The sequence below is a fragment of the Panthera uncia genome (genome assembly GCF_023721935.1).
Source record: "Panthera uncia isolate 11264 chromosome C1 unlocalized genomic scaffold, Puncia_PCG_1.0 HiC_scaffold_4, whole genome shotgun sequence".
Taxonomy (NCBI): domain Eukaryota; kingdom Metazoa; phylum Chordata; class Mammalia; order Carnivora; family Felidae; genus Panthera; species Panthera uncia.
The window spans coordinates 4,326,787-4,346,911 of record NW_026057585.1 but is presented as its reverse complement, the minus strand read 5'-3'; the positions used below and the strand labels follow the sequence as shown (position 1 = coordinate 4,346,911).

Here is a 20,125-nt window from a genome sequence, read left to right as displayed (position 1 = left end):
GAAAAAAATCATTAAGAAAATCAAAAACAAAAAATAACATATTGATATATTTTGTATCATAGATAATCTCTGTTAAATATTAAGATGAATAATGTAACAGGAAAAAAGGATATAGAGACAAACAGAAACCACTGAAAGAGGAAAACCAAATGATTTGTAGATGAGAAGACGTCCAACCTCACACACTGTGGAGAAGCCAGTATGCTGATACACTGCAATTCAGTAGTATGAATCAAAATGCACATATTCTCTAATCCAGCAATTCCATTTCTGAAGATTTATCTACAAATGTACACATGCAAGAAACCCCAAATTCCTGTCACTAGGGCACTGGTTAAATAAATTATGGTATGCTAATAGGGAATTCTGTAGGATGAAAAAGATTAAGGAAGTTCTACAAATTGATATGGAAACATCTCCAATTAAGTAAAGAAAAAAAAAAATCAAGTGCAAGAGGGTAACTAATAATACACTATCTTCAGAGTAAGAAGTGGGTAAGTAAAAATATCTTTGTGTTTGACTACTACACACATAAAGAAATTCTGAAGGACACATAAAAAACTCTAGAAAGATACACAAGAAAGTAAAATAAAGTGGAGGTTACTTGGTGGTGGGAGAGGAAGAACTAGGTATGGGGAAGGAGAACAGAAGGAGATTTCACCTCACACTTTTGCTACATGTGTATATATTTGTTGCGTGTGCATCTACATATAAAATTTTGGACCATGTGCATATATTGCCTATTCACAAACTAAATCAAAAACACAAAAGTAAAGAACAAAACCAGTTTGTGATTCCACTCTCACAGAATATCTGGTAATTAGGGACTGCTAGTAAAATCGACGCTGATGCCTCCCGTCAGGAGGGAACCAGCAGTAGTGGACAGACCTGTCAAGTGGCAATGAGCTCAACCTCAGCCTGGAGGAAAACAGCAGAGACAGGAAGAATAGTCAGCCCTTGACCTGGAACTGGAGGTGCTCCCCAGGCCAGGATCCAAAGGTCAGGAGTACTGAAATGAAAACAATCTTTGTGATAACTCTCACAATGAGCTTCTAGGATTTGACAGGGTCCTGAGTGTTTACCAATGGACAGAGAAGTCAAGCCGGGAGAAGTAAATACCACTCTACATACCTAAGCAAGCACACATAGCATGATAACGCAATGAATTCTGATGATAAACTCAAAGAGATCCATACCTACACACATCATAACCAAAAGGTCGTTAAGACAGGATTCTGAAAGTACCAAGAGAGAAGCAACTTGCCCCGCACAAGGGATCCTTAATAAGGATTTCACATGAAAAAACAAAAACCTGGAGGTCAAAAGCAGTTGGATGACATATACAAAGTACGGAAAGAAACAGATTGTCAATAATAATAGCAAAACTATGTTTAAGCTATCCTTAACAAACAGAAGAGAGAACTTTTTTGCTTTATGAAATGGTCCATTCTAAGACTGACATCTGTAATTTATAAAATGATTATGGTATAGGACAAATCTTAGTGTGCAACAAATATCCATGTGCTCTCCCACATTCCCAGTCTCCCTCGGAGTTAGGCGGAGACCATTTTGCTAATTCTGGTTGGTGTGCTGTGAGCAGTAATGATGTGCGTCACTTTCAGACTGAGGTAGTGAGAGCTGCTGCATGGCCCTACAAGTGTCTCTCCTCCTCTGCCCTGCAGGCCCTGGAGGCCAAGGGCTTGCAACCGCATATCTAAAATAGAGAGAGAGGTAGCTCAACACACTCAGACTTTGAGTGACCAAAAAAAAACAAAAACAAAAACAAACGAAAAACATTGTTGTGTTAAGCCAATGAGATCTGAGATTTGATCTACTACCACCAGAATCAGAGCTTGTCCTAAACGGTAAAATTACTAAAAGGAACAAACTAATAATGAATCAAAATCACTTCTACTTCCCTTTGAACTACTGATTTCTAGAGCAGAGAACAACTCACCTTTTCACAGGACAAATTTCAGATATTAAAAACCCATTTCTCTTGAGTTTTCTCTTCCTCTTTAACCTCATTGCTCAGTGACTAGCCTATTAGTGGGGGTGCTCTCCTATTTTAATTTAGCCAAATTCTGAACTCAAGGAAGGTAAACTGTCAAAATTCATGAACATAAAGGTCTAAGTGTAAATACTTCCTTGACATTCTATTCTCTTTGACACTGAGAATGAATTTCACCATCGTGGATGGCTTCAGCACTTTTTTTTTTAAATTTTTTTTACAGGCTGCTCAGAACAGGTAGGGTTATAAGTACACCTCTTCTAGCAAACAATACTCCGAGCTCTCTCCAGAAGACTGTTTGGAGGCAGGGGCAATGCTCCATCATTCAGTCTAGGGCTGGACTCCACAGGCTTGACTGCAATTCTTAGTTGCAGCTGTAGTCCATCAACTTCCTCCTCTGGGCTTATGGAAATAAGCAAATGTTTTCATTTCATTCATCCCCCCACCTTATGGAGGCAAAACTTGGCAGGTTTAAACAAATACATAAACTAGTAAATGTGAATTATTTATTCAAGAGACCACTAGTTATTTTCCCTTGAAGCACCAAGAAATCCTGCTAACCAGGCTAATCTTGCTGCAACACTGTATCATTTCCACATTCTGTGTTTCACTGAACATCAGATGGCAACAACCACCAGACAGAACTGAGAACAGGAGTCAGAACATCACAACTAGGCAAGAGATGAGAGAAGGAAATGGCTTGAATGACCAGAATCCAGAACTAAATAGTTAATTTTTAAAAACGTCTTCCACACAAAAATGGACTTATAACTTAAGAAAATGTCCTAGATGGAGGACAGGTAGGGCTGACTTCATACCTCGAGTGCCTGGTGGACAGGAGCACTTGAAATGGTTCACAAGGTCGACACAGGTGCCTCCGTTCTGGCATGGCTGATTCTGGCACTCGTCCACTTCATACTCACAATTGACACCCTGATATCCTGGGACACACTGACAGGAACAAGCAAAAAGGAAGAAACACTGGAGCATTGTTGGAAACAGACCACCAGAGCAAATGAGATCTCAAAGGTTGCTGCATACCTTTGCTCACCCCCCGGCCCCCACCCAGCTCTTACATGTTTCTCTGGCACTATCACACGTCCTACCAATCATCCTATGCCGGGCCAACTTGCAGCTTACTGGCATTTACATCTTCCAGCTGAAAGGCCACTTTATAGCAAAGGCAAGGACTGAATATTCTGAGGGATATTTCAAGAGTTGCCCCTGCACAAAACTTTCATTGCTCCTCTGTGCAGGTTTTTCCATCTTTAAAATACACATTCCTTGCTATGTGATGAGGACCCTATAACTCAGTCCAATGGTATGTAGTTAACATACTGCATTTATTGACCTCTAGATTCAGGAAACCGCATGTATGTGTGAGAAACTGGCTGAGACAGGGATGGGGTGTGCAGTGCTAGCTAATATGGGGTTTGAACGATTTCAGGGCTGATTGAGGGAAAAAGACCTTGACCATGAAGTGGCTTTACTGGCTAGTGCTTTGACAGGTTTGCATGTGAGGGCTTCCCTCACAGCACAAGACTGTCCAGAGCAGGAAGGAGAGGAGGGAGAGGAGGGCAAGTGAATTCCAAGGGAAGGGGGTAACAGAGAGGGGGCTTACATGTTTGGTGATGTCACTCTACAGCCAAGCCAGAGTATCTGGTCAGAAAGCTCTGAAGGGCAACACTGGCTTGGTGGGGGGTCGTTATGCCCTGGGGCTTACCTATGGCTTACGGATATTGGGTACAGTTTTGCAGAATACACAAAACAGGAAGGCTCTGAATGGCTAAAAATCTGCTCATTAGGGCTATTTTTAAAACAACTGGATGTGTAAAAATTTGAGTTTGGCATTGGTGGCTTTTGAACTAACGGGAGGAAATAACTGCAGGGCCAATATAAAGAGGCCATCTTTGGTTCATTTATGAGAAGTAACGCTTTTCTTGGTGTTCCTAGGTGGCCTGAACTGGTATCAAATTCAAGTCTCTGGTGTTCTGTTAACATCTTGCTGTAACCATTATCAGCCCAGCCAATAGGAAGATGGCGACATGTTCCTTAAGACACACACTTCCTCAAATATATACATGTAATACTTAGTGTGATGCTACATGGAACGGGCTAAGCAACTTGGGACACACCTCAAAGTGGCTTTTCCTATCTCAGCTGCTATTCAGGGAAGTGCCAGGGGCCACTGAGCTGCTGGCCTGTGAAATGCACTCTGGCAGTGAATGTTGGCTCTGAATCCTAAGGCAACTCTGTGGAATGAGACGGTTGCAGATCTCTATGCTAACTTATTACACAAGAGAACTGAAAGAAATGGTGATCAGTAAACAATGTAATGATGATCGGTTAAAAAAAAAATTATAAACTGTAAAAATAAGTCATAAGCAGCTAAATTCAGTATGCTAGGGCTCACAATAGTTGAGCCATCTTTGGGAGGTCTCTGACCTCTGCCTGCTCAGCGCATCTTACCTCACATCTATACCCGCCGATGAAGTCCCTGCAAGTGGCTCCGTGCTGGCAGGGGTTGGACGAGCACTCATCGAGCTGCTCCTCACAGTAGCTCCCAGTGTAGCCCAGGGGGCACTGGCAGTGATGCGAGTTTCCAGCATTGATGCAGATGCCAGAGTGCTGGCACAGGTGGTCAATGGACACCCCTAGGAAGCCCAGTACAGGACAGATATCACAGAAGAGCACACAACACATCAGGTTCAGACCAACTAACTGTACTATTGTATAGTTTATGACACTTAGCACCAGATTTATATTAAAAATAAATAAGCTCTGAAAGTGGAATATGCCTTTGTCTCATTTTAAATACATTTCTTTTTGAAACCTCTAAGCTTGTGCCTCTGCCCTTTCACCTTCCGTCTCAGACCCTGTCTGTAGAGCCTTGCCCACCCACCCCTGTCCGCTCTTCCCTCTCATCCCATGATAACAATACCCGCTCTAAAACACTGCTAGTTGGCTGATAGTTCAGGGAGTGACCCCAGGGCCCAAGGGGGCAGAGCTCACCTCTGTGGAAAGCTGCCACCTCACAGGATACATTGGGCACATCACAGTAAGCACCAGCCCATCCAGACGGACACAGACACCGGGACTCTGCTTTTTCCTGAACGCAAGTACCTTTGTTTTTACATGGAGACCGACTACAGAGGTTCACCAGGGTCTGAAAACGGAAGCATACACGTACATCAATATCCAAATACCAGAAATGAAGAAAATGTCACACTGCATTACTGCATTTTAAGAATCAAAGGAAAGCACACTAATTTAAAAAATTTATATATATATATATATATATATATATATATATATATATATCCCTCACCCAAGCCTTAAAATAGTCCAGTGTTCCCAGGTAATCTCATCATTTTATATAGTCTAATTCCTCTGGCTCTACTTAAAAAAAATTGTTACGACAGAAGCTTAAGAATTTGAGGTAGTCTAATATTTAATAGGTTAAGTTATTTCCTAATGTTATGATTATGTCCAGATCTGTGACCCACCCCCTCCCCGTAGGGCCAGAAAGAAAGAAAGTTACAGCTAACAGACAGGTCCGTGACACCTGTGCTAATCCTGTGGGACAAATCTACATGGGTCTCAATCAAATCTGTCCATGGTGGATATGAGTAAAAGGACTTAAAGCCTGTTAAACCTAAAAGCTGCCACAGAGCTTACCTGGAGGGAGAAAATCGAGCTTATGAAAAATGAGGCAAAGAATATGAGCAGACTAGTCCCTTTCTCCCTAGCTCACATGTGGTGACCTGACCCCCGGGCAGAGCAAGGTCACACTCACAACATGGAGTGTTCATGAAAGAAGGTGCCAGTGGGTATGGGTGGAGAGTTCTCTTGGCACATGTAACCTCACGCTGTGAGAATGAACAAAAGCCCGAGGAAGAATGTCCTTCTGATCCACAGAATCAGCATCAAGCTGTTTAATATGCAGTGGTGGTTATTTGCATGACCAATACAGCCAAAGCCTTATGGAAGCGTACCCTGTAAGGCTAGTTAAATTTGGCCACTTAATCCTAAATTCTTTGGAGTTCTGTTATTCTATCATCCCATCATTGTTTAAGAGGTAAAAATAGCATAAAATTAAACATAATGCTGTTTGGTATGAAACCTTGGAAAGGTTACTTTGCCCCTTGGGGACTCAGTTTCCTCTTCCATGAAATGAAAAGCTGCCCTAGTTGGCTCTGAGGGGTCCTTCCATCCTAACAATATATGAAAATGTATATTTATATATTTGAATTTAAAAGACATGTGACTAACTTGGTTTTGAGAATAACACTGCAAGACATGGTAATTATTATCATTATCCCCCTAGAAACTGTATCTGACCTTTAAAGACTATTTTAATTATTCTTTACTTCCCTTTTTGTATTTCCAACATAAAAAACATCTATGTGCTTATTTCCCACATGTGTTTTTCTGTAGTTCTTGGTTAGCCTGTTACAACAGTCTTACGCTTGTTAATCTGTATAATCTTGCCAATGTCACCATTTTGGAATCTACCAGCTATTAGATTTATCTCAGAGACATCCCCCAAGACAAAATTTTCTTTTTTAGGAGGGGTTTATTCTGCTTAGAAGAGAACTGTAATATTCAGCAGAGTGGGATGAAATGTAATTACCTGACAGTTTTTGCCAGTGTAGCCCAAGGGGCAGGTGCAGCGGTAGGTACCCAGGCCATCAACACATACTCCTTCATTTAGGCATGGATGAGAGTTGCATTCATTGATCTCATGGAGGCAGAAGGGGCCAGTGAAGCCCACAGGGCACAAGCAAGAGAAGGAGTTAATCCCGTCGACACACGTGCCACCATTGAAACAGGAGCTAAGAAGCAGAGAGAGCAATTCCAGCTATGTAATGTGGTTCCTCACACCTGCTCCTCAAAAAGTAAGGTTCCTAGAAGCTAACAAGTTACAGAGGCCAATGCTCCTAAGCATCTTAAACTCCTAGATCTAGTAAATTTTCTTTTTCCAAATTACACCGAGTGCCAGTCAGCTTCCTGGCTTCCTTTCTACACCCCAAAAGCTCAGAGTATTTAAAAGGCTGAGTTTATTAGAGATTCCTAGAGAAAGCGAAGGTTTCCAGGTTTTACCCAGTCCTTCTGTGGTTTTCCATGTATCACATTTCATTTTATCCCTAAGTCAATTTAACTTATAAGAAAAGTGCTACATAAATAGCTCTTGACTCCAAATTTCTTTCTGAAAGAGAAACTGAATAAACTTGTTGGAATAAAAAAAGAAAGAAAGAAAGAAACCACTCAGAAATTACTAAAGAGTGATGAAAAATCTGCGAAGAAACAGGAATTTTTAAATTGTCAGCTGAAATGAACAAGAGACCAAGAGGAGAATGGAACAGAATTATAACTCTTTCTGTTCCCAAGCATTAGAAACAAATGAAGACCCATCCCACTAAGCTTTTCAACCTCTGACCTTTGACCTGCTAACTACACATCCAAAGGGAATCAGGAACGGGGCAACAGGAGAGGACTATGGAATTGGACCCAAATGGACACCTTATTCCTGCCCTGCAATCCCATTACTGTGCTCCTTTCTCCCTTTTCCCCATAAGACACTGGTGCCTCAGCATATGGCTTGCTCACCTCTCAGTGCACTCATCGATGTTGTTCTCACAGTGGACTCCATCAAATCCCGTCTGGCACTTGCAAGTGTAACTGTTGACATAGTCGGAGCAGGTCCCTCCATTCTTACACGGTTCACTCAGACACTCATTCATGTCTGTCTGACACTTATCCCCAATAAAGCCAGGGTGGCACAGACAGGAGAAAGTATTCACTCCATCTACACAGGAACCTCCATTCTGGCAAGGATCTAAGTCATTACACACAAGAATTAGAGCTGTGAACTACAGCATCAATTTCATCTTAGACCTATAAAGATGAGCGACCTGAACTGCATCACACTAATAACAGTAACAATTCTGCCTTGTCTCTACCCGGACTTTTCTTTACATCTATTTTGCCCTGACTTCTCCATTTACAAAAATGAATGCAGTTAACACTTGCCTGAGATTCTTAACCTGTTTGACAACTGGACTGAACTAAACATACACCACTAACAGTTTTGCAAAATTAACAGTCCTAAAACTTACATTGGTCCCCCGCATACTTGCTAATCAAATATGTGCCCCCAATACACAGAATCTCAAAACTATCAGTAAAAATTTTCAAAAGGTCCATGTGGTGATGGAGTGGGTGGGGTAGGACAGGATATATACTAATCAGCCCCCTGTGCTGATCTCTCTTTCCTATCTTTTCCCTCTCTCCTTCCCTCCCTTCAGCTTTCCTTTCCTTTCCTTCTCTCTTCTTTCTCTTGTTTTATTTTCTAGATTTAGGTAGAATTAGGAAACATTAAAAAAATTTTAAATAACACATAGCTCAATCTTAGAACAGTTTAGATTCACAGCAATTAATCAACGAATTTTGAGCTACTATCATGGCATGGTCCTCTGAAATACAGATGGCATATAAATCAGAACAAGAAAAATAAGAGGTAGATCCTATTCTTGAGGACTTTAAAATCAAACTGCAAAGACAGGTCACTTACATAAAAGGAGAACTAAACATCAGGTGGGTAATGTAGCCCCTTTTTATACGAGGGATATTTATTACCTTATTCATCTATTATGCTAATTCTACTCTAAGGCCCATCTGTGATCTTTAGTGGAAAAATTGCAAAAATCACATTATCCCTTCTTATCCACAGTACATAGCACACAGCTACTGTAATTTCCATAACATTTTTCAGGGAACTCACCATAATTTACTGGATTATTTTAAGCTAACTGTAAATATTGCTAGTTTTACTTCAAATAGGAAAATTTTTAAGTACTGAAAGTTTTGACTGATGTAACAATTAATGTGGAAAAGGGTTCCAAATAATTTGATTTCAGTCCCTTAAATTTCTCCATCGACTGTGCCATGGACTTATTTTTCTTCACTATTTGTTACACAATGTTGAATTTGTCTATGTATCTTTTTTTTTTTTTTTTTGCTAATATACTATGAATTTCATGAATGTAAGCACTGGGTTTTTATCTATTTTAGCACTGCCAGGACCTAGTTTAGTGCCATCCATATGATGGTCTGAAATTATGTTTGCTGTGAATTAGGTGCCATTAATCTTTAAATTCTTTTTTTTTTTTTTAACGTTTATTCATTTTTGAGAGACAGAGAGACAGCGCATGAGCAGGGAAGGGTAGAGAGAGGGAGACAAAGAATCCAAAGCAGGCTCCAGGCTCTGAGCTGTCAGCACAGAGCCCGATGTGGGGCTGGAACTCACGAACTGTGAGATCATGACCTGAGCCGAAGTCAGACGCTCAACCAACTGAGCCACCCAGGCGCCCCAGGTGCCATTATTCTTAACTCACTGTGATAACCTTGTTTGAAGCTTAATGATTTAATCACCACACAGATAACTGAGCGCGGATTAAGCAGTGAGTACTGATAAGTAACTGAGTATATCACATGCATAGGATGAAACTATTAGAGCTGAGGAAAGAGCCAGAAAAAAGTAAGCAGAACAATCCCAAGAGTTTATACTAGGCTGAGAATAGCTCATGTCCATGACAGGCAAAATGAAAAGACCTCCTAACTAAGCACTAAGTAGGATCCTCAGAGAGTACCGTTTCATTAGCAAGTTATTTTAGCCCTAAACTAAAGGCTGTTCTGGACCTAACAAATCCTGAAGAAAAGACCCAAAATGATCAAACTGTTTCCAAATGATCCTTAAACAAAGCTTCAATATATTCTAAAGATTATTTTAAAGTCTAGTATCCAATAAAAAATTACCAGGCAGGCAAAGAAGAAACATAATTCACGATGAGGATAAAAATCAACAACAGAAACATACCCAGGAATTTCCCATATGGTAGAATAAGTGTGGGGACAATAAAACAACTATGATAAATATACTCTGTATGTTCAAGAAGAAGAAAGCATGAACATGACAAGGAGAAAAAAGTTATGAGAAAGACTCAAATCAAACTTCTAGAGATAAAAATACAACGAAGAGAAAAATATATATTGGATGGGATTAACAGCAAACAAAACACTAAAGAGGAAATGTTTATGCGACCTGAAGATAGATCATGATATCTTCAAATAATAAAATTATCTAAAATGAAACACTGAGGAAAAAAACTCTAAAAAATAAGTAAAATAGCATGTTGGTGAGTAGGGAGACAATTTCAAGCAACCTAAAAGATGTATGATATAAAAGTTGTAAAGGGGAAGCAAAAAGGTCTTGAAAAAATAGTAGTTCAATATTTTCTGAATTTGGATCCATCTATCCAAAAAGGTCGATGAACCCCAAACAAAAGAAACATGAAGACTAATGAAGGGCATCATAATCAAATTGCTAAAACTCAGTGGAAAGAAAATATCTTAAAAATAGCCATGGGAGAGAAAATAACATATAGAAAAACAAATGTAAAAAGTATTGCAGATTTCTCCTCAGAAACAATGCATGGCAGAAAACAATGAAAGGATGACTGGAAAGTGCTGGAGGGAAAAGTCAACTTGGACTCTACTCCCTATGAAAATATCTTTGAAAACTATGGCAAAATAAAAACCTTTTCAAAAACACAAAAGCAGAAAGAATTAATCACCAGGAGATAAGCACTACCAGAAATATTGAAGGAATTTCTTCAGGCAGAAGGAAAATGACACTTGGTGGAAATGCATGTCTATGCATAAGAATGAAAAACACCAGAAGCTGTAAATATGTTGTAAGTATAAGGGCTGTTAATTTATTTTTTAAATTTCTTGAAAAATTAGTTGACCATTTGAAGCAAAGATAATATTTTGGGGGGTTCATGATATATATGTTATATGACAACAATAGAACAGAGGGCAGTAGTGTAAATTTAAGTATACTGTTGTAAGGCTTTTATGTGCTATACAAAGTAGTATAGTTGAGGTAAATTTTAATGAGTTAGAGTTGCATACTGCAAACTCAAAACCACCCCCCCCCCAAAAAAAGATATGCCAGTGAAGAAATAAAATGTAATTATAAAAATGCTCAATTATTCCAAAAGAAGGCCAAAAAAAAAGGGGGGGGAGGAAGAAGGCAAAAAAGAAGGAAAAAGATAAAGTAAAATGTAAGATGGCAAATATTTAACTCAGCCATATCGCCATCAACCATTAAATTTAAATGGCATGAACACCTCACTTAGAAGACAGAGGGTATCAGAGAGAAGAGAAAAAGCAAGACTCAATACATGCTCTCCAAAAAAAACCCATACTTTAAAGACACACATAGGCCAAAACTAAAAGGATGGAAAAAATGCATACTCTAACAATAAACAAAAGAAAAGTTAAGTAGGTATATTAATATCTGGCAAAGGAGATTTCAGAGTACGAAATATCAGTTACAAGGGTTAAACAAGGTCATTTCATGACAAAGGACTAATTCTTCAAGAGGACATAATAATCTTAAATGTTTATATACTTAATATCAGGGCTTCAAAATACATTAAGCAAAAACTGATAGAATTACAAGGAGAAATAGACAAATAATTGTGGCAGATTTCAATATCACTCTGTTAATAATTTATAGAATAAGCAGACAGAAAATCAGGGAAGACCTAAAAATACTATTAACCAATTTGAATTAATAGCATTTATAGAACACTCCACCAAAAAAAAAAAAAAAAAAAAACATAAAATAAACATTCTTTTTTTTTTTTTTAATTTTTAACATTTATTTATTATTGAGAGACAGAGAGACAGAGCATGAGCAGGGGAGGGGCAGAGAGAGGGGGAGACACAGATACTGAAGCAGGCTCCAGGCTCCATGCTGGCAGCACAGAGCCCGATGCGGGGCTTGAACTCGCGAACTGTGAGATCATGATCTGAGTTGAAGTCCGACCCTTAACCAACTGAGCCACTCAGGCGCCCCAATAAACATTCTTTTCAAGTGCATACAGAACACTTACCAAAACAGACCATAAGACTAGGCCATAAGACATGCTTTAATGCATTTTAAATAATCCAATCAATAGATGAAAAAAGTATGTTCTCTGATCACAATGGAATTAAACTAGATGTCAATAACAAAAACTATCTGGAAGGAATCAGCAACAAAAGATATTTGGAATTAGCAACAACATAGATGGAGTTAGAGTATAATGCTAAGTAAGCAAAATAAGTCAGTCCGAGAAAGATAAATACCATATGATTTCACTCATATGTGGAATTTAAGAAAACAAATGCACAAAGGGAAAAGAGAGAGAGAAACCAAGAACCAGACTCTTAACTATAGAGAACAAACTGATGGTTACCAGAGGGGAGGTGGGTGGGAGGATGGGTAAAATAGGTGATGGGGATTAAACAGTACACTTATCATGCTGAGCACTGAGTAATGTATGGAAGTGTTCAATCACTATATTGTACACCTGAAACTAATAGAATGCTTCATGTTAACTACACTGGAATTAAAATTAGAAACTTAATTAAAAAAGATATTTGGAATTAAAGAACACACTTGTAAATAATCTATGAGTCAAAAAACAAATCAAAATGGAAATTAGAAAAGTATTTTCTGAGTTGGGGGAAAAAAAAACCATGATATATCAAAATTTGTGAAATACAGCTAAAGCAGTGTTTTGAGAAAAAAAAAAAGCACTAAATGCCTACTATGTCTATGGTCTAAGCTTCCATCTTAAACTAGGAAAAGAAGGGCAAACTAGATCCAAAATAGAAAGAATAAAGAGCAGAAATCAATGAAATTGAAAATAGTAAAATAATTGAGAAAAATCATGAAACTGAAAAGGTTACTAAAATCTGTAACCTTCTACCAGTAGCAATCACAAAGAAAAGAGAGAAGATGTAAATTACCAATATCTGAAATCAGTGAAGGGAAATCATCACAGGTCTTACAGACATTAAAAGCACAATAAGGGAATATTATGAATGCCAATAATTCTGACAACTTAGAGTAAAACTCATTCTTTGAAAGATACAAATTACCAATGCTCAATAAAAAAGAAATAGATACCCTGAATAACTATATCTATTAAAGAAATTAAATTTACAATTAAAACTTTCCCAGAAAGAAAGTTCCAGACCTAGATGTTTAGTAGATGTAATACCAATTGTATACAAACTCTTTCAGTAAATAGAAAGGAATCAATTCCCAAGTGGTTCTGAGGCTGGCATTGCCTTTGTATCAAAACCATACAAATACAGTACAAGAAATTGGGGAACAATATCCCTAATGAATGTATATACCCACAAAAATTTGTAACAAAACTTTAGGAAATCATATCCAATAACATATGAGAGAGAGAATATATCATGACCAAGCAGAATTTACCCCAGGAATTTAAGGTTTAACATTTGAAAATTAATTAACATAATTCACTTATATATTAAAAAATATATTATCACCTCAACAGATACAGAAAAATCATTTGAAAAAAATCAACATTCATTCATCATAAAAAGAAAAAACTTTCAGCAAACTAGGAGTATATGGTAAATTCCTCAACTTGATAGAAGAACAACAAAAAAACCCCAAAATCATACTTAGTGGCAACAAAGTAACATCATACTTAGTGGCAAGAAACTACATACATGCTTCCCCCACCAGAATCAAGAACAAAGAAAGATTTGCTTCTCTTACTACTTCTATTTTGCATTTACTAAAAGTCTTAGCCAGTGCAACAATGTACGAAAAAGAAAATGTATATAGATTTAAAAAGAATTAAAATGTAGAATGGCTATACTTATTTAGAGATTACACGATTATTTGTTAAAAAAAAAATTCCTGGGGTGCCTGGGTGCTCAGTTGGTAAAGCATCAGATGCTTGACCTCCGCTCAGGTCATGATCTCATCGTTTGTGAGTTTGAGCCCCACATCGGGGTCTGTGCTGACAATGCGAAGTCTGCTTGGATTCTGTCTCCCTCTCTCCCTCTCCCTCTCTCTCTCTCTCTCTCTCTCTCTCTCTCTCTCTGCCCCTCCCCTGCTTGCTCTCTATCTCTCTCTAAAAAGAAATAAAAATAAACTTAAAAAAAAATTTTTTTTAATTCCAGAAATCTAAACTAAACTTAGAAGCTAATCTAGAATTAATAAGTGAGGTTAGCAAGATTACAACACAAAATTACTCTTTAAAGTCTAAAAAGAAAAATCTTTAAAACTCACACTACATGTAAAATTAACTCTAAATAGATTGTGGACCTAAAGGTCAGTGCTAAAAGTATACAACTTTTATTGTTTATTTTTTAAAGTTTATTTATTTATTTATTTTGAGAGAGACAGACAGAGAGTAAGCCAGCTGGGAGGGTGGGGGGAGGGGCGGGGGGGGGGGGGACAGACAGAGAGTAAGAGAGAGAATCCAAAGCAGGCTCCATGCTATCAGCAAGGAGCCTGATGCAGACCTCGATCCCACAAACCAGTAAATCATGACCTAAGCCAAAATCAAGAGTCAGACACTTAACCCATTGAGCCCCCCAGGTGCCCCTTAAAGTATAAAACATTTAGAAGAAATCAAAGAAGATAAACCTCAGTGACCTTGGGTTAGGTAAAGGTTTGTTAAATAAGATAAGATGAACTCTGAATGAAGATTATGGATATACTGAAATTCATCAAAATTAAACTTCCTCTTCAAAAGAAAAAACAGAAGGTACAATTGGGAGAAGATAGTTGTAAGGCAAATATCTGACAAAGAATTTGTATTTAGAATATAAAGAACTCTTTCAATTCAATAATAAGACAAATAATACAATTTTTCATGTGGGCAGAAGTTTTGAATAGATACTATACCAAGTAATATATATGGCTGACCAAGAAGCACATGAAAAGATGCTCAAAATTTTTAATAGGTAGGGAAATTCAAGTTGAAACCACTGTGAAATACCATATACAGCCACTACAAAGGCTAAAATTCAGAGCAATCACACCCAAGTGTTCTTGAGGATGTGGTTCAACTGGAACTCTCAAACAGTGCTTGTGGGAATGAAAATGGTGAACCACCATGGAGAACATTTTGACAATTTGGTGAAAAGTGAAACATATACCTACTACATAATTCAGCTATTCCACTCCTAGATATTTACTCAAGAGAGTATAACTTTATTTATAGTATCTCAAAACTTAAAAACAAGCTGAATGTCCTACTAGTGAATTCAAGTATATCCAAATAATGGAATATGACCTAGCAATAAAACAGAATGAATTACTAATACACATAACATAGATGAGTCTCAAATAATATGCTAAATGATAAGTCATACTCCCTCTCCCCCAAAAAGAGTTTGCATTAGATGATTCCATTTATATAAAATTATTAAAAATGCAAGTAAGTCTGTCATGACAGAGGTAGATCCCTTGTTGCCTGGGACAGGGAAGGGGGAAGAAGGAAATTACAAAATAAAATATTTTTAGGGGGATGGATATGTTCATTATGTTTACTTATGGTTTAAATGTCAACACTGTGCATTTAAAACATTGGTAGTATACTTCTATATACTAATTATACCTCAGTGGATCTGCTTTAAAAAAAAAAAAAAGCTATCATACCATTGTCCCCAATTTGTCAGTATACAAAAATCAGTTAGGAACCTCTTAAAGAGATTCTACTGCCTCAACTCCTAAAGCCACTGGCTTTGCAAAGAAGATTTAAAAAATGCTAATATTGGGGCGCCTGGGTGGCTCAGTCAGTGAAGTGTCCAACTCTTGATTTCAGCTCAGGTCATGATCTCACAGTTCACAGAACTGAGCCCCGCATCCAGCTCTGCGCTGACAGCACAGAGCCTGCTTGGGAGTCTTTCTGTCTCCCTCTTTTGCTGCCCCTCCCCCACGTATGTGCACATGTGTGCAGCTCCCCCCCCCACCCCGGAATAAATAAACATTTAAAAAAATAAAAAATACTAATATTAAAAACATGTGATAAGCTATTGGGATGGCCAGTCTCAGCACTGAGAGGCAGCTGCCTCGACTGGGCTCTATTCTGCTCCCTAAGTGCCTCAGGGGGCTTAGGAGCTGGCCGGCATACTCACTGGCAAGGCAGTCATCGATGTCCTCCTCACAGTCCATACCGCTGAAGCCTGGAGGACACTCACACATGTAGCTGCCCTGGGTGTTATGGCAGAGACCGTGGTTCATGCAAGGCTTGGAGACACACTCATCAATGTCAACTGTACACCGCTGACCTAGAAACACAGGGGCGATGAATGGTCCTGTCTTTGGAAAGTGAGTCCCACAGAAATGCATGGGGAGATCCAAGCTTCAGCTGGGATAGATGGGGATATTCTGGTTTGTCTCCCACTTTGGGAAGTCCCATAAGGCTTTGTGCCCTTGGCACAAAGGGCCCAGGGACTGTGAGAACATCATGGTTTCAGACTCAGGCTGGAGGCTTCCAGCCACTAGAGGGCCCCAAAGACATGAAAATGAAAAGGCTTTCTGGGTCATTCCTGTACAAAGCCAGTGCTCATGACAACAAGCAGGCCTCAGAAGACCTGGGCCTTCCATGTTAATCTGATGATCTGACCACTTTGTTTAAAGCTTCTGGTTTCTCTAACTCCCATGTTGTTACCTTGCCAGCCAGGGGCACACAGGCAGGTGTAGCTCTCAAAATTTGGTGCCTCTTTGCAAACAGCAGCATTCTCACATGGGTTTGGGGAACAGGGAGCCAACACAGTCTGACAATTCTTGCCTGTAAAGCAAATGACAGAATTTAGAGAAATAGCCAAGGAAACTGAAATTTTGCAAATTCTAAACCAAAGGATGCTCTCTGAACTCAAGACTAAGGTAGCAGTTAAGAGCTTTGGAATCTGACAGACTTAGGGTCTTCTGAGTCTTAGCTCTAACTTGGTATATTAACAACAGGCAAGTTATTACTCTGCTCTGAGCCTTACACATAAGTAAAATGAGAAATAGGATGGTATGTAACTCACAGAGGCTTTTGGAGGATTAAATGAAAAACAAAATGTTCATGAAGTCTTCACTAGCACAGAGCCTAGCATATAGAGTGAGCACTCAACAACTGCTGGGCTGCTCTCATCCATATTATCATGTGTGGTTACATGGGTTTGGACACCTGTGTCCATCTGGTGCAATACTTTCTGCATCTCCACAGCTAAGAGTCTGTGTGGCTCAGAGGCTCAGCCACACAGATCCTCCTTCATGTGGGCCAGGAAGAGGCAACAATACAGCCTTCTACTCCTCACCACCTCTGCTGGCCTGTTCCAGAGGCAATGGAGTTGATCAGAAGGCCATGGGAGGTAGGAAACAGTGAAGTTATTCTGATCAGCTAGTAACATACCTCCTCATACCAACATCAACAACATGACATTGAAATTTGCACATCAATATTTCCTGCCTTAGCATATGGAATATAAGCTTCCAGCACAGGCAAACAAGGAAAGGAATGCTTTTATTAAAAGAAGATGAGGGTGTTTTTAAAGTCAAGTTACAGCTAACTCAATTTAAAATTCTATCCTAAAATTTCATATTCAGGAAGAAAAAAAAATTACCACAGATGTTCACCAACATACCCAACCCATTTTTAAGGTATCTGGGTCAGAAGAGTGGCTCACTAGGGAAGGCAATGTTGCTTAGTTCCCTTCATAGTGGCAAAGCTCAATGATAGAACCTTTAGCCACACTCAGCACTAAAATTTTAATATGCATAGGCTTTCAGTCTAATATAATATAATAGTAAATTCTTTTATCGGGATCTTAATCTGAAGAAAAACCAACAGCCAGCATACAGCCAAATATTCTTAAGGGATCTGGATAGCAAGAAGATAAAATAAGTATTTTCAAGATGAGCTGAACACCTAAATTATACTCAGGTAAGACTATGATATGACTGAGCATAATGATATGACCTGCTTATATCTCTCTGCAGCCATCAAGTCTCAGTCTTTATGGCTGGGAGATGCTCTTACTATTAGCAAATGTGATCAGCACTGTCATTATGAATTGCATCATTTAGACTTCCTTTGTCTGAGAATAGCTAAGGATCTCCAATAACTTTGATTTTTTATCTATGAGGCTGACTAAACGCTATTTGCCTACATGAACATTTCTTCCCAAGAGGGGCCAAGGTAACAACATCACATCAAGTCTTTCAGGTAACAGAGTTCTGGTTTTGGCCACTCTGTCACTCTAAACAGCCGCAGTCACTGGTAACAGCTACTACAACCAGCCCATCACGGGAGTACGAATTCAGCCATGCTCCTGCCTGCATGCTGCATACTAGAGAAACATGCAAAGCCACCATCCATGTTTCTGTTTTGTTCTCCACAGATGAAGAAAATGGATGATAAGGAGGTAAATAAGCCACACAAATACAACCAATCACAAGACGGCAGTAATGAGGCAGGAGAACACAAAGAAGAAACGTCCAAGCACACTCCTAAAATACCACCTGAAACAAAGAACACCTGATACGAAATGAAGTCACACCCTTGTCTTCTGTGTGTGTCATCGTCATCCAAGGGGCAATACCTCTCTGAATGAGAGGTAGTGGTACTGAATGTAAGGAGAAGAAGGGCAGTTAAGAAGACACACTTTGGACTGAGAGAGGCTTAGAGGCAAATCCTAGATCTACCACTTACCTCTGTGACCTTCAGCAAGTAACTTTTCTTTGCCTCAGCATAAAATGGTCATAGGAACTTCTACTTTACAGAATTATTTTGAGCACTGGATTAAGAAATCCAAAATATGCAAAGTGTCTGGCATATAGTAAGTTATCAATAAGTGGTGGTTGTTGTTATTATTGAACTATGACTAAGAGCACAGGCCATGACAACACTGGGTCCAGTCAAATAATGAATGAAACCAGCAGTCAGACAGAATTAAAAAAAAACAAAACAAAAAACATTTAAACCCTCAAGTACAAAGAAGGCATGTGAGTTTCCCTACCAGTTGCATCTAGGGAAGCCACAGTGTTTTCTCAGAGCTCAAGATCTAGTCAGTGAGAGCAGGATGGTGACCAGGGAGTGATTCCTCAGAGAAGCATCACTGGGCCACAGACTCTTGTCTCTGAGACTCAGAGGTTTAGAGTGACAAGGCAAGAACACAGGTCCCCTCTGGTCCCTTCACTTGCAGAACTCACCTGTGTATGGCAGCACACAGTGGCAAGTGTAGCCACTTATGTCATCAAAGCAGGTTCCTTGGTTCAGGCAGGGATTTGAAGCACATTCATCAATATTCACCTGACAGTTATAGCCTATAGACAGAAAGGGAGAAAACCCCAAAACAGTGAAACTTTCTGTTAGCCTCCTCATTATTTAAATTACTAAGCGGGGTGCCTGGGTGGCTTAGTCGGTTGAGTGTCCGACTTCGGCTCAGGGCATGATCTCGTGGTTCGTGGGTTCGAGCCCCATGTTGGGCTCTGTGCTGACAGCTCAGAGCCTGAAGCCTGCTTCAGATTCTGTGTCTCCTTCTCTCTCTGCCCCTCCCCACTCATGTTCTGTCTCTCTCTCTGTCAAAAATAAATACACATTAAAAAAAATTTTTTTAACAATTACTAAGCAATCCTCTTCATGGCAAATATTAACTACCTTAGAAATTGAATTTCTTTAGGCTCCTGGAATACCTCTTCGTTCATTTCAGTGACAAGTCCCTGACATATAGTCTGTCAGTAAAAGACAGTTAAAAGGATGAATGGAGTAAGTATATTTTAATAGCTGAAAGATTGAATATACCTCCAAATATAAGTAATTTCTCAACAATGGACTAAGAAGCTCATTGAGGTTAAAAATCTGCTGATCTATCAGCTGTTTCTATACAAAGTGGCTGTCAGGGCCTAAAAAGGGGGTATAATTTATCAAGGGACAATATTTTTTTAATGCATAATCAAAGCCTCTGATTTATGCCCACTCTTTCATATGCACAGTCTCTACCATTGATGTGGTAGTACTTTCTGAAGCCATAAAACTGTTTTCCCCTGATCCAAGACATGGAATCTACTCCCACTGTGAAAAAGACAAAAGTAAGGAAGCATTAATGGGATAGACCAGTACCCAAATATTACACACCTTTGCATCTTCAATAGAGCCTGACACAGAGCCTCAAGATAGAGCAACTACAGCACTGTAAAAAAACGGTGGTCTGGGAGCACAGAGGTCTGGGCTC

The 20,125-nt window shown here is 39.1% G+C and overlaps 1 protein-coding gene across 2 annotated transcripts in view; it reads right to left on the bottom strand.

Moving 5' to 3' along the window:
* Positions 1–20,125, bottom strand: part of NOTCH2 (notch receptor 2) — a 163,964-nt gene that overhangs the window by 20,412 nt on the left and 123,427 nt on the right. For both annotated transcript variants that reach the window (XM_049618358.1, XM_049618357.1), the window contains exons 15-22: positions 19,104–19,217; positions 16,576–16,695; positions 16,040–16,192; positions 7,622–7,850; positions 6,645–6,846; positions 5,024–5,177; positions 4,481–4,665; positions 2,830–2,962 (exon numbers count right to left, since the gene is read on the bottom strand). In XM_049618358.1, the coding sequence (XP_049474315.1) occupies positions 2,830–2,962; positions 4,481–4,665; positions 5,024–5,177; positions 6,645–6,846; positions 7,622–7,850; positions 16,040–16,192; positions 16,576–16,695; positions 19,104–19,217 (1,290 nt within the window). The remainder of the gene's footprint in view (positions 1–2,829; positions 2,963–4,480; positions 4,666–5,023; positions 5,178–6,644; positions 6,847–7,621; positions 7,851–16,039; positions 16,193–16,575; positions 16,696–19,103; positions 19,218–20,125) is intronic.